This window comes from Chiloscyllium punctatum, chromosome 38, assembly GCF_047496795.1.
Source record: "Chiloscyllium punctatum isolate Juve2018m chromosome 38, sChiPun1.3, whole genome shotgun sequence".
In the NCBI taxonomy this organism is placed as follows: domain Eukaryota; kingdom Metazoa; phylum Chordata; class Chondrichthyes; order Orectolobiformes; family Hemiscylliidae; genus Chiloscyllium; species Chiloscyllium punctatum.
Genome location: NC_092776.1, coordinates 10,275,402 through 10,291,506, shown reverse-complemented (window position 1 = coordinate 10,291,506; position 16,105 = coordinate 10,275,402). Strand labels below are relative to the sequence as shown.

Here is a 16,105-nt window from a genome sequence, read left to right as displayed (position 1 = left end):
TCTTTCACTCTTGAGCTGAACTTTCAGATCCCATATCTTCTCCATAGCTGGCTTTCCCACTTAACCTCCTTAAAACCACCCATTTCTCCCTTTTGTATTTATCGGTTCTCAAAGTTATCTATGCTTCAAACCTGTTTGTGGCCCCTGAATTGAGCTATGAAGCATCTAACATCTCTTGGCAGGCTGGCTGCAGTCCAATCCATGCTACTGGACCTGTAGGTTTATGGAGTGTTTTATGTGAACGCCACTGCACTTGTGAAAGAAGATCTTAAGTGAGCCAACAAGCTTCTGTTCAGAGTATATTTGTCTATTAGCAAAACAGATTTATTTAACTGGAAACCGTGAACACCTGCGTTTAGTCTGTTTTGTGCAGACTGTTGATTACCTTGATCAGAGAGTCTTAATATTTATAGGTGAGGAAACCATGCAAAAGAATTTTGCGGTTTTATAAAATGTTCCAAGCCAGATGGTTGCTTCATTTTCAAATCAGTTTGTTTAAACCTAATCCATGTCCTCCTCCTTCCAGTCTTAAGCAGCAGTGTCTCTCTTTCTGTTGTTCCTACCCTGTAATCTTGACAGCAGCACATTTAAAAACACAAAAGTAAAGCTGCCATAGTCTTACCCGACTATAGGTTTGCTCTCTTGTTAGAGAGGGTGGTTTAACCCGAGGGTCACCAGGCTTCAGCTGAGGGAAGATGTTGAGAAGGAGAATTCTTCATAGTAACCTTAATCAGTGCAGGAATTGAACCCACACTGTTGGCATCACTCTGCACTGTAGACCAGCCGTCCAGCCAACTGAGCTAAACTTGTTTAGCAACTCATGTGTCGTTATGAGTAACTTTATTGCAAGATTGCTAAATAAAGCAGTCTCACACCTCTTTGGGTCATCTGGCATATTGTGTACAGTTCTGGTCCCCTTGGAAGGTTGTTCTTGCCATTGAGACTGGAGCAGGGGTTCACCAGATCAAAAGCTGGGATGGTATGACTATTCTTTGATCAGACTGGGCTTTTATTCTCTTGATTTAGAAGAATGGGAGGCAATCTCATAGAAACCTACATTTTTGAAGGGGTAGGCAGAATAGATGCAGAAAATATGTTTCTCCAGACCATGGAGAACTGGAACCGAGGGAGTTTCAGAATAAGCAGTAGACCATTTAGGAATGGGATGAGGAACTCCTTTACTCAGCAGATGGTGAATCTTTGGAATTATCTAACCCACTTGACTGTAAAAGCTCCATTAAGTAACTTTGAGACATAGATTAGTCACGTAGGAGAAAGTGAGGGCTCCAACTCGGCACCGCCCTCTTGATCTGTCTTACCTGTGCATCATCTTTCCCACCTATCCGCTCCAGCCTATCACTATCAACGTCCCCACCTCCATCAACCAATCGCATTCCCAGCTTACTTCCCCCCCCTCCCCCCACCACCACCTCCACCTTCCATTTAACTATCAGACCCCTTGGGCCTCCCCCACATTCCTGATGAAGAGCTTATGCTCAAAACATCAACTCTCTTGCTCCTCAGATGCTGCCTGACTGCCTGTGCTTTTCCAGCACCACATGTTTTGACTCGGATTTCTAGTTACTAACAACGTTGAGATGGGAGCAGTGCAGAACTATAGTGTTGAGGTAGATAATCAGCCATGCTTTGGAATGGCAGAACAGACCTGAGCTGATGATTGACCTACTCCTTATAAGATGTATCCCTGGGTGGATAAAATCTCAATTCAATATGGATAATTGGAGCAAATCTTTATAACTCACTGGTTAATCCTGGTTAAATTGATTCAAGAATGTAGAAACCTTGGAGAAGATGCAGAGGGAATATAGAGCAGGGAAGACCAGGAACTTCAGTCTTGTGGCAAGATTCAAAGAGCCAGGATTGTTCTCCTTACAGCAGGGGCTAAAGGGAGAGGGTAAGTGGAAGTTCACAATATCACCTTGGGTTTTGATGGTCTGAGAGCAACTATTTTAATTGGCAAGAGTAGAAGTGAGTTGTGGATACACATTAAAGATAATCGGCAAAAAGAATCCAGGGAACTTATGCTTAAGAGTGTTGGCTGGAAGGCTGGCAAAATTGCTATCACTCTTCCAAAAAGGAACTGGCTGAGTAGGTGAGAAGATGACTTTTTCAGGCCTCTGGCATGTATCATCCCCATGCATTCACAGTAGCTCATCTACTTCCATTCTGTCATCCAACCACACTTTAAGTCAACCCCTCTTTCTGCTGCCCTCCACTTTATCCCCTATAAGAGAGGGTTAATAAGTACCAAGTAGTGTTCACCGTACATTAATACTAGGTAATTGCTATCCCACTAAGAGAGAACCTAGCCATCTCCCTTTGATATTCAGTAGCTTTAGCATCATTGAATCCTCATCCATTAACATCCTCAGGATGTAATTTACCAGAAACTAAACAGGATGGCCACAACAAGTACTATCACGACAAGAGCACTTCAGATGGTAGGAATTCGATGGCAAGTAACTCATTTTCCTGTCTCCCCAGTTTCTAACCACCATTTACAAGGCTACTATAATAGAAAACTCTCATTTGGTCAGGATGGGTGCAGCTCCAACAAAACTCATCATCATCTAGGACTGAAATTGCGGGAGAAACTCAGCAGATCTGGCAGCATTTGTGGACAGGAAAGAGTTTTTGAAGAGGATGACCGTACTCCGTTAACTGAGCTTTCTCTCCACAGACTTGCCTGACCTGCTGAGTATTTCCAGCAAGTTCAATTTTTGTTTTAAGGTTTCCAGCATCGGCAGTTCTTGGTTTTATCGTCTAAGACAGAGCAGCCTACTTGATTGGCACCACGTCCACCACGGTAAAAACAATGACTGCAGATGCTGAAAACCAAATACTGGATTAGTGGTGCTGGAAGAGCACAGCAGTTCAGGCAGCATCCAACGAGCAGCGAAATCGACGTTTCGGGCAAAAGCCCTTCATCAGGAATGAAGGCAGTGAGCCTGAAGCGTGGAGAGATAAGCTAGAGGAGGGTGGGGGTGGGGAGAAAGTAGCATAGAGTACAATGGGTGAGTGGGGGAGGAGATGAAGGTGATAGGTCAGGGTGGAGTGGATAGGTGGAAAAGATGATAGGCAGGTCGGACAAGTCCGGGCAAGTCAAGGAGACAGTTACTGAGCTGGAGGTTTGAAACTAGGATGAGGTGGGAGAAGGGGAAATGAGGAAGCTGTTGAAGTCCATATTGATGCCCTGGGATTGAAGTGTTCCGAGGCAGAAGATGAGGCGTTCTTTCTCCAGGCGTCAGGTGATGAGGGAGCGGCGGTGAAGGAGGCCCAGGACCTCCATGTCCTCGGCAGAGTGAGAGGGGGAGTTGAAATGTTGGGCCACGGGGCGGTTTGGTTGATTGGTGCGGGTGTCTCGGAGATGTTCCCTAAAGCGCTCTGCTAGGAGGTGCCCAGTCTCCCCAATGTAGAGGAGACCGCATCAGGAGCAACGGATACAATAAATGATATTAGTGGATGTGCAGGTGAAACTTTGATGGATGTGGAAGGCTCCTTTAGGGCCTTGGATAGAGGTGAGGGAGGAGGTGTGGGCACAGGTTTTACAGTTCCTGCGGTGGCAGGGGAAAGTGCCAGAATGGGAGGGTGGCTGCTCGCCTTCCACCCTACAAACCTTCGCATCAACCAAATCATCCGCCGACATTTCCGCCACCTCCAAAAAGACCCCACCACCAGGGATATATTTCCCTCCCCACCCCCTTTCCGCTTTCCGCAAAGACCGTTCCTTCCGTGACTACCTGGTCAGGTCCACACCCCCCTACGACCCACCCTCCCATTCTGGCACTTTCCCCTGCCACCGCAGGAACTGTAAAACCTGTGCCCACACCTCCTCCCTCACCTCTATCCAAGGCCCTAAAGGAGCCTTCCACATCCATCAGAGTTTCACCTGCACATCCACCAATATCATTTATTGTATCCGTTGCTCCCGATGTGGTCTCCTCTGCATTGGGGAGACTGGGCGCCTCCTAGCAGAGCGCTTTAGGGAACATCTCCGAGACACCCGCACCAATCAACCAAACCGCCCCGTGGCCCAACATTTCAACTCCCCCTCCCACTCTGCCGAGGACATGGAGGTCCTGGGCCTCCTTCACCGCCGCTCCCTCACCACCAGACGCCTGGAGGAAGAACGCCTCATCTTCCGCCTCAGAACACTTCAACCCCAGGGCATCAATGTGGACTTCAACAGCTTCCTCATTTCCCCTTCCCCCACCTCATCCTAGTTTCAAACTTCCAGCTCAGTAACTGTCTCCTTGACTTGCCCGGACTTGTCCGACCTGCCTATCTTCTTTTCCACCTATCCACTCCACCCTCTCCTCCTTGACCTATCACCTTCATCTCCTCCCCCACTCACCCATTGTACTCATGCTACTTTCTCCCCACCCCCACCCTCCTCTAGCTTATCTCTCCACGCTTCAGGCTCACTGCCTTCATTTCTGATGAAGGGCTTTTGCCCGAAACGTCGATTTCGCTGCTCGTTGGATGCTGCCTGAACTGCTGTGCTCTTCCAGCACCACTAATCCATGTCCACCACCTTCAATCTTCACTCCCATCACTACTAATGCACATTGACAGCGGTGTTTGCCATTCACAAGATTCACTTTATTAACAGATCGGCTCCTTTAATAGTACCTTCCAAACTCATGACCTCTGCCACCCAGAAGAGTAAGGGCAACAGATACATAGGAACACCACCACCTTCGAGTTCCATTCCAAACCATCCTGACTTGAAACTAATCACTTTTTTTTTCCCACTGTCACTGGGTCAAAATTCTGCAGGTCCCTCCCTAACAGCATTGTGGGTCTGCCTACACCAGATTGTCTGCAGCCTTGCAAGGCAGCAGCTCTCTCCCACCTTCTCAAGGGCAATTAGAGAGGGGCAACAACACCCATACCCCAGAAACTATTTTAGACCGAGATCTATTTAGACCAAGACCGAGAAACTATTTTAGACTGTGGGCGTGGCACAGTGGTTAGCACTGCTGCCTCACGGCGCCAGAGACCCGGGTTCAATTCCTGCCTCGGGCGACTGATTGTGTGGAGTTTGCACATTCTCCCCGTGTCTGCGTGGGTTTCCTCCGGGTGCTCTGGTTTCCTCCCACAGTCCAAAGATGTACAGATCAGGTGAATTGGCCATGCTCAATTGCCCATAGTGTTAGGTAAGGGTATGGGTGGGTTGCGCTTCGGTGGGTCGGTGTGGACTTGTTGGGCCAAAGGGCCTATTTCCACACTGTAAGTAATCTAATCTGTAAGTAATCTAATCTAATCTCTGTAACTTTTAATGTCCAATCAAACTGGCTAAAATATTGATATTTTCTTTTCTAAATGTTAGTTTTACTTCTCTTTGCTCTTAGAATTTCAAGCAATTCCAACTTCTTCATTTGTCTTGTGGTTTATCTATGAAATTTTAACCATGCAGCTAATACGACAGCAGGCATGACAGCAGACCTTCAGGTAGGGGCAGTTACAGGCAGCAGGATTGTGAGAAAAGAACAGGACAGTGGGGCTAATTAGATATCCCTCTTTCCCTCTGACTCTCTTGCGATCACTCTCTCTGATTCTCTCCCCTTCCCTCTCTCTCTGTGACTCTCTCTCATACTGTCTCCCCAGCCCCTCATGACAGCCATTTCTGCTGGGTAAAAAGTCTCTGGCTATGTCTCTCCTGATCTGGTCCACCTCTATCAAGTCACCTGTCATCCTTCTTCACTCCAGGGCTATTTTAGCCCGTTTGGCGGAGAAAGGCCCGACGTCCCTCAACCTTTCTCCTGGCAGCATCCTGGTAAATCTCCACTGTACCCTCTCTAAAGCTTCCACATCCTGCCTACAAAGAGGCAAACAGAGCTGAACACAGTATTCCTTGTGTGGTCTAATCAGGGCTTTACAGAGCTACAGCATAACCTCGTGGGTCTTAAACTCCATTCCCCCGCTAATGAAAATCAACATACCGTATGCCGCCTTAACAACCCTATTAACTTGGGTAGCAACTTTGAGGGATCTGTGGATGTGGGCCCCAGCGTCCTTCTGTTCCTCCAAACTGCCGAGAACCCTTTCGTTAACCCTGTACTCTGCATTCAAATTTGACCTTCCAAAATGAATCTCTTCACACTTTTCCAGGTTGAACGCCATCTGCCACCTCTCAGCCCAGCTCTGTATCCTGTCAATGTCCCAATGCAACCTACAACAGCCCTCCACACTACCCACAACTCCACCAACCTTCATGTCATCGCCAAACTTACTCACCCTTCCATTTCTTCATTTTTAAAACAAATCATAAGAGCATAGGTCCCAGAACAGATCCCTGTGGAACACCACTGGTCACTGAGCTCCAGGCTGAATACTTTCCATCTACTACCACCTTCTGTCTTCTATGGGCCAGCCAGTTCTGTATCCAGAGAACCAAATTTCCCTGTATCCCAGGCCTCCTTACTTTCTGAATGAGTCTACTATGGGGCACCTTATCAAATGCCTTGCTAAAATCCACATACACCACATCCACTGCTCTACCTTCTTCAATGTGTTTTGTTACATCCTCAAAAGAATTCAATAAGAATTGTGAGGCATGACCTGCCCCCCTCAAAGCTATGCTGACTATCTCTAATTAAACTATGGTTTTCTAAGTAATCATCAGTCCTGTCTCTCAGAATCCACTCCAGTAATTTGCTCATGACCAATGTAAGACTGAATAGTCTGTAATTCCCAGGATTATCCCTATTCCTTTTCTTGAACAAGGGAATAACATTTGCCACCTTCCAATCATCTGGTACTACTCCAGTGGACCGTGAGAACGCAAAGATCATTGCCAAAGGCACAGCAATCTCTTTCCTCGCTTCCCATAGTAACCTTGGGTGTATCCCATCAGGCCCAGGGGACTTATCTATCCTCATGTTTTTCAAAAATTTCAGTACGTCATCCTCCTTAATAGGGCTTGTTTCACTCACTTGTAGATTTGGGGGAATACTTTGCAGTATAATCACACTTGCAGTACATACAGGGGAAAGGAGATCAAATTGGAAAAGGTAAAAGGATTGAGTATTGCTAAAAAGATACTGTATTGAAATTTTTTGCCTTAAGCTCATCAGGCCAATTTGCAAGAAGTACCAATTCAAAGGGAAAACAACTTTATCCTACATGAAAGGAGTGAGCTGATTGGTTGGCAAGTAATTGAGATGTTGTTATTGAGAATACACCCATATCTCTCTGCTTTGTGAGGATATTATTAAAGTGGAAAGGGTGCAGAAAAGGTTTACCAGGATGTTATTGTGACTGGAGGGCTTCAGTTATAAGGAGAGGTTAGATTGGCTGGGACTTTTCACTGGAGCATAGGAGGTTGAGAGTTGACCTTACAGAGGTTAGCGAGTTTTGAGAAGATTTGTAGCTCAGGTTGAAGTTCTCTATGTAAGTTTGCTCGCTGAGCTGGAAGGTTTGTTTCAGATGTTTCGTCACCATACTAGGTAGCATCATCAGTGAGCCTCTGGATGAAGCACTGGTGGCATGGCCCGCTTTCTATTTGTGTTTAGGTTTTGTCGATTGGTGATGTTATTTCCCATGGTGATGACTCAGACCTCTTGGCATCATGGTAGCCCACAAACCCACCAACACTAAAACAGCAGCTAATGAACTTGAAAGACCCTATACAGACAACAAGCAAAACCAATGTCATTTACAAAATACCTTGCAAGAGCTGTGACAAACAGGCAGAAAGCTAGCCACCATGATTCAGAACATCAACTAGGTACAAAAAGACATGGTCCACTCTCACTCGTATCCTTACATACAGATGAGGAGACACCAATTCAACTGGGACAACACATCCATCCCAAGACAAGCCAAACAGAGATACGTACGAGAATTCCTAGAAGCATGGCATTCCAACCAGAACTCAATCAACAAACACATTGACTTGGATCCCATTTACCACCCCTTGAGAAAAAGAACAGGAAGTGACATCACTGGAAATGACATCACCAACCCAAGCAAACCTGAACACGCAAATAGGACATGCCATCAGTCCTTCATCCGACGGCTCACCGATGATGTTACCTAATTTGGTGACGAAACGTCTGAAAGTGAACCTTCGAGCTCATCGAGTAAACGTACTCCAGACCCTTATAGAGATTTTATAAAATCATGAGCATAGATAAGGTGAATAGCAAATATCTTTTCCCCAGGGTAGGGGAGTTCAAATCTAAAGGGCATAGATTAAGGTGTGACAGGAAAGATTTCTTAGGGGCCTGAGCAGCAACTTGTTCCACACGGTGATGCTTATATAGAATGAATTGCCACAGGAAATGGTGGATGTGGGTACAGTTACATTTGAAAGACATTTGGACAGGTGCATGAATAGCAAAGGTTTAGAGGGAAACGAGCCAAATGCATGCAAACAGGACTAGTTTAGTTTGAGAAACTTGGTAGGCATTGACAGGTTGGAACAAAGGGTCTGTTTTCATGCTATGTGACTTTGTGTCTCCATGACTGATTCGAATATCTCTCTCAGAAATTCCAGTTTAGACATGTTGGACTGAATAGCCAGCATCTGCACTGTATAATTTGTTACAGACAGATTGCAAGGCTTAAAACAAAGGATTAAGAGACGCTAAAATAAAACAAAGAACTGCAGATGCTTGAAATCTGAAACAAATAGAAACTAAAATTGTTTCTTAAACTCAGCAGGTCTGGCAGCATCTGTCAAGAGTTAATGTTTCAAGCCTGTGACCATCCTTCAGAACTTTCTGAAGAAGGGTTGCTAGACTCATTTTCACATACAGATTTAGTCAGACCTGCTGCATTTGTCCAATAATTTGTTTTTGTTTGTAGATTAAAAGATAGTTGAGTTCAATACTTAGTCATGTGAGGAAGTCTCCTTGGGCATGGGTGATAAAGCAGGTATTATCCAGAGAGAAACAGTAAAACAGCTATCTTTCCCAGTGGAAAATCATTAATACACCTTAAATTATGAAATTAACTTTAAATGCTATTGCGAAGAGTTTTTAATGCAAAAAAACATCTCTAGCAGGTTGTGATGCAATAGTTAGCATTTCTGCCCCCTCAGGATGTGTATTGGGTTTTCATTATCTGGCTAACATTAACTATTGAGAGATGTCTAAAAGGTTATTAAGTCCAGTCATATGATAATGGCTGCCATCTTTGTATATAAAGTCACCATAGTCCTAGAGGGCTACACTCTCAGAGAGAGAAGACTGGTGTTGAGTATAACCTGAGGGTCAGCACACCTCAGGCAAGGGTCAAGGTCAAGAAGGTGAGATTTTCATGGTGAATTTAGCCAGAGGGAATTGTACCTGAGATGTTGGCATTACAAACCAAGTGTCCAGCCAACTGAGCTAATCAAGTGCCCCGACCCCCATATCCCAGTATGTATCAATATACATGAAAGTTGTTTGGTTAATCTGTTCTTGACTAATTCTGTGCAAAATATGTAATTGGTGTTTTTTTCTTTCACTTGCAGAGCAGAAACAGCTTGCAGCACAGCAGATTGAAGATGCTTGGGAAGGAAGGTAGCCCAAGAAATTAAAGTGAATTGGACCACAGAAATCAGCAGTGTTCTCTTCACTCTGACCTCAGTATGAAAGTACCAGAGTCTGTCGCACTGAGAGGAGGCTTGAATGCAATGCGTGCTTTAAGACATAATGCTTTGTGTTGCATCATCTGCACAGAGGAGATGGTTGAAAGCCTGTGAGAAGAACTGCGCAGCTTATAATAGAAAGTGAGCTTGCAAGACCTGCAAGATGTGTGTATTTTTGGTGAAGTCACTGTACTACCTGTGCTGACGATGCGTTGAAGTCTGTTTTTAAGGCTCTTTCTCTTCTTTAACTTATAGAACAACCAATGTAGACCCTTAGCAGTTGGACACCAGCTAACAAATTCTTAAGTATTTTAAGCAGTAACTTTTATTCCAGTTCCTTGTGTGTTTTTGCTACACTAATTTAGTCAGTGCAGATTGATATTTTGAATCTGACAGCTGGAACTACTTAAGGAGGAGTTGAATGGGAAGAGTTGCAGAATGTCTCTGGTTTGCTAGGCCAATTGGCCTTCCTAACTGGCAATTCTGAGAGCTCTTGGAATGTTTTTCCTGTTTCCTTACCTTCTGTTTGGATGCTGCATACAATATCTTGCAGAATATTGTCTTTATGAGGCATTGGGAAGTTTGTAATTTCTCCTCCTGTTTTCACCTACCTTCTATCCCGAATGTGGAATGATCCCAAATCTGTGGGGTACAATCAGCAGTGATCCCTACATCTATTCATATATCTCTACTGCCTGCCACCTTTATCTGCCTTTAGTCAATGGTTTAAAGTTTTAAATCTTTTTAATCAACTTCTTCAGGGCTGTTGTGACACATCTCTGGAGCAGGTAGGTCTTGAATCTGGACTCTGGATTAGTGGTGCTGGAAGAGCACAGCAGTTCAGGCAGCATCCAATGAGCAGCGAAATTGACGTTTCGGGCAAAAGCCCTTCCTATTCCAGAGATGAGAACATTAACACTGCACCATTTGCACTCACTTAAGGTTTCATATTTAAACATTAAAGGCAGCTCATCTGATTGCAGTTGATTGGAAAATCTAGACTTCTAAAAGCACTCCTGATGTGTATCATTTTCACTTGAATTTACATGCCTGGCTTCAACAAACTGTACAAAAAGACAAGTTACTTGGGTTATCTTTGGAAATTAACAATATCGGAGTTTTTGGTGAACAGTAATTTGGAAGTGACTCAATGTGATATAATCTTAAAGAATCTTGACACAAAAGTATTAAATTTTGAAAGCTTTTAGCGATGACATTGTGGGGACATTCAGCATTTATGATAACATGATGCAGCAGCTAAACAGTGAGGACTGAGACAGTACTACCAGTCGAGTTGCTAAGACATGGATCTTGGAACATTTCCTTCCTCTTCCTCCTCACCCATTCCAACAAAATAACAAACAAGGAGTTGTGAAAGGTGCTATATAAATGCTCATCATTAATTTGATTCATACTACTTAATTACATTTTGGGATATTATGCATAACTGAATAGTTTAATAATAGAATTAGACCATAACATAAAGGGAATTCCCCAAACCAGTATTCCCTCGTAAAACCAAAGTCCTTGTTGACATTCACTGATCTCTTCTACTAACTTACTTTCCTTTTTATTACACAGGGTGAGGGCCCTTATGGTGCAACGGTAAGTGCCCTTTCCTCTGATCCAGGAGACCTGGGTTTCAACTCCCACTTGCTCCAGATATATGTCGTAACAGCTTTGATCAGGCTGATTAAAAATTATCTACAGAGAGATGCCACATACAGGTTATTTGTCCCATTGTAGGGAATCACCCAAGTAATTTGCAGAATTGGGATCAAAAGCTTGAGTTGATAATACTTTGAATTTGTGGTACACGCTCAAGGCCATTTATCAGTGACCGAGTAAGTCAATTTAGTTATTGCCGTGAGATTTATTTTTATAATCAGTATTTCTCTGTGATTCTGTGTACTTTACTGTGAAACTCTAAACAAAGTGTCCTAGGGAATAGTGTGTTGCTGAAGACAAATCTAGTCATTATTAAGTTAGTGATGCGAGAACCCAAAGAGACTTCTGTGTGTTTTTAGTATCTTCACTGGATCATCACTAAATTTAAATTTCAGTCCCTAATCTGTAAGATGAATTGCTGAGTGTAAAAACTGGGTTGTTCTTAAGGTGCCACTTTTAAATTAAATATACCTATTTGTAATTGCTTTTACTGCCATCTACCTCCTTTCTCATTGTAAAAACGGTAACCTGTCATAATATACAATTCAACACAGCACAGGAACAGGCCCTTTGGCCCACTGAGCCTGCACAGATTCCTATTCCTTATTTACACCCAGTACTTATTGTCTATGCACGGTTTCTATTCCTCTGTTCACCTCCTGTTCATATGTACATCAAGATACACCTTAAACATTGATAATGTGCGTGATTCCACCACCTCCACTGGCAGTGCCTTCCAGGCACCCACCACCCTCTGTGTGAAACATTTTTCCCACACTTCTCCCCTAAACTTTCCCCCTCTGACCTTGAAACTGCTCTTTTGTAGTTGACCTTTCCATCCTTGGAAAAAGACTCTGACTATCCACCTTATCTATGTCACTCCTAATTTTGTAGACCTCTATCAGGCCACACCCTCAGCCTCTGTCTTTCCAGTGAACGCAATTGAGTTTATTTAACCTCTCCTCATACTAAAAACCCTCCAGACTAGACAACATCCTGGTAAACCTTCCCTATACTCCCTCCAAGTATTTGAGTCCTTCTGATAGTGTGGCGAATAGAAAAGTTATGTTACAGCTGTAACATGACATGCCAAAGTTTGTTTTCAGTGCCCTGGCCAATGAAGGCAAACATGCTGTGTGCCTTCTTGACCATCTTATCCACCTGTGTTGCCATTTTCAGGGATCTGTGGTCCAGATCCCTCTGTATGTCAGTGCTCCTAAGGATTCTGCCATTTATTGTATAATTTGCACCTGAATTTGATCTTTCAAAATGCATCACCTCGCATTTGTCTGGATTGAACACCATCTGCCATTTCTCTTACCAAATCTATCTTTATCCCGGCATTTCCTTTGACAGTCCTCACTATCTGCAACTCCATCTTTTGGGGTCATCCACAAACTTACAAATCTGACTCCCTACGTTTTCCTGCCTTGGTCCCAAAGGACCATAGGGCTTCAGTGGGGAGAGACAACTCATGTTGATTTAACGTGAGCATCACTACATCTCAGGTGACCTCAGCTGGTGCAGGAATTGAACCCACGCTATTAGCACCATTCTGCATCGCAAACTTAGACAATCCCTTTTATTTTCACTATACCTTTCTTGGAAAGCACATCTAGTTAGTTCTTGTGAACTTATTTCTTCAATCTTCTTTCAATGGTATGTTGTGGTAATTTGTTATATCACAATTCACATCCTTTTGTTGAAATTAAAAGGTTTCCTTTCTTTTTCTAACTTATTGTTTAAACTTGTCCCTCATCATATTTAAACTACTGGTCGCGCTTAGCAATTTGCCCAGAATTGACATTTCTAAAATGAAAGTTTCGAGCAAAGTGTTAATTTACTCAACCGTTCATCTGAAGAAAGTATCCGTGAAGCTGCAGCAGTTATGAGGAACAGAGATCTGTGCAAACACTTCAGAGATTTATAACCCATTTTCTTAAATTTTGAAAGCAACTTGTGTAAATGTGTGTCTTCTTTAAATAAAGCAAAAATCACAATAAACACAGCATTTTACAAAATTTGAAATCTACTTTTTGTAATAATCATAACTATCAATCATACAACTAATGCCAGGAGCATACCTGAGACTCTGTCATGCTGATGAAGCTACAGCCATTGGAAGCAGCACGTGGCAGTCTTAAGAGACCTATAACCGACGGGTCAATTGTAATCTCTGCCATCCTGCCACATGCAGTTGTGAATGGTGGTGGACGATTAAACAGTAAACTGGAGGAGGAGGTAGCAACACGAGGCTCGATGGGGAAGTCCAGCACATCTTGAAGGTCTCAACAAGAAAATCGTGCTCAAAATGCTGAATACATTTCTGAGTGATCAAACCCAGTCTGCTGTTAATCTTGCCCACTGATTACTAGCCCAGCTCAGCCCACCACCCCAATGATGCTGGAGTAAATTTGTTTCTCTTAGAAGCATCTTAGAATTCCTACATGCAGGAGGCCATTCAACCCATTGAGTCTGCACCAACCCTGCAAAGAGAATCCCATCCAGACCCACACCCTATTTCCATAATGCTGCTTCCACCCATCTTTGGACTATGGGAGGTAACGGGAGTACCTGACAGAAACCCAGTTTGACACATGGAGAACGTGCAAACTCCACAACAAGCAGGCACTCCACTCCAGGCTGGATTAGAATCTGGGTCCCTGGTGCTGTGAGGCAGCAATACTAACCACTGTGCTGCCCTGCGGTACTTCTGGGTGAAGTTTCCAGTCAGTGGCAACTGGGCGACAAGATTTCCTGTGGATCCAAATTTGAGACTGCCGAAGTCTGGGAATAGCAGGAGAGGAAATGATCATCCAACCATCATCAGCTGCATCTGGACTTAAACATTTGTGGAACCAGAAGACCAAGACACATTTGCACTCTCATCTTATAGTTGTCTGTTACTTTGTTAACCTTTCCTCTGAGGTGGAGAGGTGTGAAGTATGTGATGCAGGTAAAGCATTTATCCTTCAAGTGGGCTGAGGTGTGGTGATGGAAATTTAAATTAAATTCCCTACAATATGGAAACAGACCCTTCAGCCTAACGAGTCCACACTGACCCTCCAAAGAGTATTCTAGATTAGTGGTGCTGGAAGAGCACAGCAGTTCAGGCAGCATCCAAGTTAGAGGAGGGTGGGGGTGGGGAGAAAGTAGCATAGAAATGACCTGGGAGTTGCAGTGGGAGAGGGACTCCGAGATTCTTATGGAGAGAGGAGGAAAACTTCTTCAAGGCAGGCATCCTTGCAAGCAAATGCCTTGTTGATTTTAACCCTACTGCGAATCCTCTTGCAAGGATGCCTCCCTCTCCCACTGCAACTCCCAGGTCATTTCTATGCTACTTTCTCCCCACCCCCACCCTCCTCTAACTTATCTCTCTACGCTTCAGGCTCACTGCCTTTATTCCTGATGAAGGGCTTTTGCCCGAAACGTCGATTTCGAAGCAACTTGGATGCTGCCTGAACTGCTGTGCTCTTCCAGCACCACTAATCCAGAATCTGGTTTCCAACATCTGCAGTCATTGTTTTTACCTCCAAAGAGTAACCCACTCACACCCAATCCCCTACTCTATATTTACCCCTGATTAATGCGCCTAACACTATGGGCACGTTAGCATGGCCAATTCACTGACCACATTTTTGGAGGGTGCTTGGAGGATGAGCTGCTCCCCAGGTCACCACCTGTTCTTTCTGGAGTTGCACAACCCCCATTCAGAGGAATGGGTTCTGTTGTTCTCTTACAGTCTACCTTGTTATTGAAGGTCCCAGGATGTATCTGCCAACTTGTTTGCAGGGAGCCTGGTTAATTATTGCCTATGTCCAATCTGTCCAAAATATACCAGACACCTGGAAATCCTTTCGCCTGCCTGCCTAAAGAGATCCCCCAGCCCTAGCGAGGCTGAGAGAGATTTGTGTTCAATGGGGACTCAAGAATTACAGAGAAAGGGGAGGAAAATGGGCAGGAGGAATGTTGGATCAGCCGTGATCTTATCGAATGCTGGAGCAGGCTCATGGGGCTAAATGATCTACTTCTGTTCCTGTTTCTTGTGGTCTGATGACACTTAACAGAAGCCTGCACACCATGGTTCCAGCTGGCCATGGAACAGTCTTTCATGCAGACAATGATCATTAATGATTTAGTCTTTACAAGGACTAAGGAGTGGGAAAGAGGCCATTTGGCCCTTTTAACATCTGCTGTCACATTCAATAAGATGGTCGCAGCTCTGTTTCCTGCACTCCCTGCAATAACCCAAGACTCCCTGGCCTACTAAAAGTCTACCTAACTCTGCCTTGCCCTGTTATAGGTAAGTTAGAGAGGTTTCACAAGAGACTTACCAGAATGTTGCTGGGTATAGAAGGTTTAAGTTAAAAGAAGGGCTGAATAAGCTCGGACTTGTTTCTCACTGGCATGTTGGAGGTTGAGAGGTGACCTTATAGATCTCTATAAAATCATGAGTGGTATAAACAGGGATAATAGTGGTGTCTTTTCCCTAGTATGGGGAATTTCAAGACTAAGCATAGTTTTAATGTGAGAAGAGAGAGATTTAAAAAGACGGGTACATTTCTTTGCGTAGGTGATGGTTTGCATGTGGAATGAACTTTGAGGAAATGATGGATGCAATGTTTAAAAGATACTTAAACCTTTCCTATTCATGTACTTAATTATTTGAGGGATATGGGCCAGGAGCAGGCAGCTGGGATTAGTGTAGTTTGGGATTATGTTGGGCATGGATTGGTTGGACCGAAGGGTCTGATTCTGTGCTGTACGACTCTATTAAATAAATTTAAAGATGTAGCCTTCTCTACCTGCTAGGGAAGAGAATTCTACACTCTGGTG

At 44.0% G+C, this 16,105-nt stretch overlaps 1 protein-coding gene across 4 annotated transcripts in view; it reads left to right on the top strand.

The window, feature by feature from the left end:
• Positions 1–13,290, top strand: part of r3hcc1l (R3H domain and coiled-coil containing 1-like) — a 172,024-nt gene extending 158,734 nt beyond the window's left edge. For all 4 annotated transcript variants that reach the window (XM_072557145.1, XM_072557146.1, XM_072557147.1 and 1 more), the window contains one exon: positions 9,485–13,290. In XM_072557145.1, the coding sequence (XP_072413246.1) occupies positions 9,485–9,537 (53 nt within the window). In that variant the 3' untranslated portion in view covers positions 9,538–13,290. The remainder of the gene's footprint in view (positions 1–9,484) is intronic.
• The last annotated feature ends 2,815 nt before the right edge of the window (positions 13,291–16,105 follow it).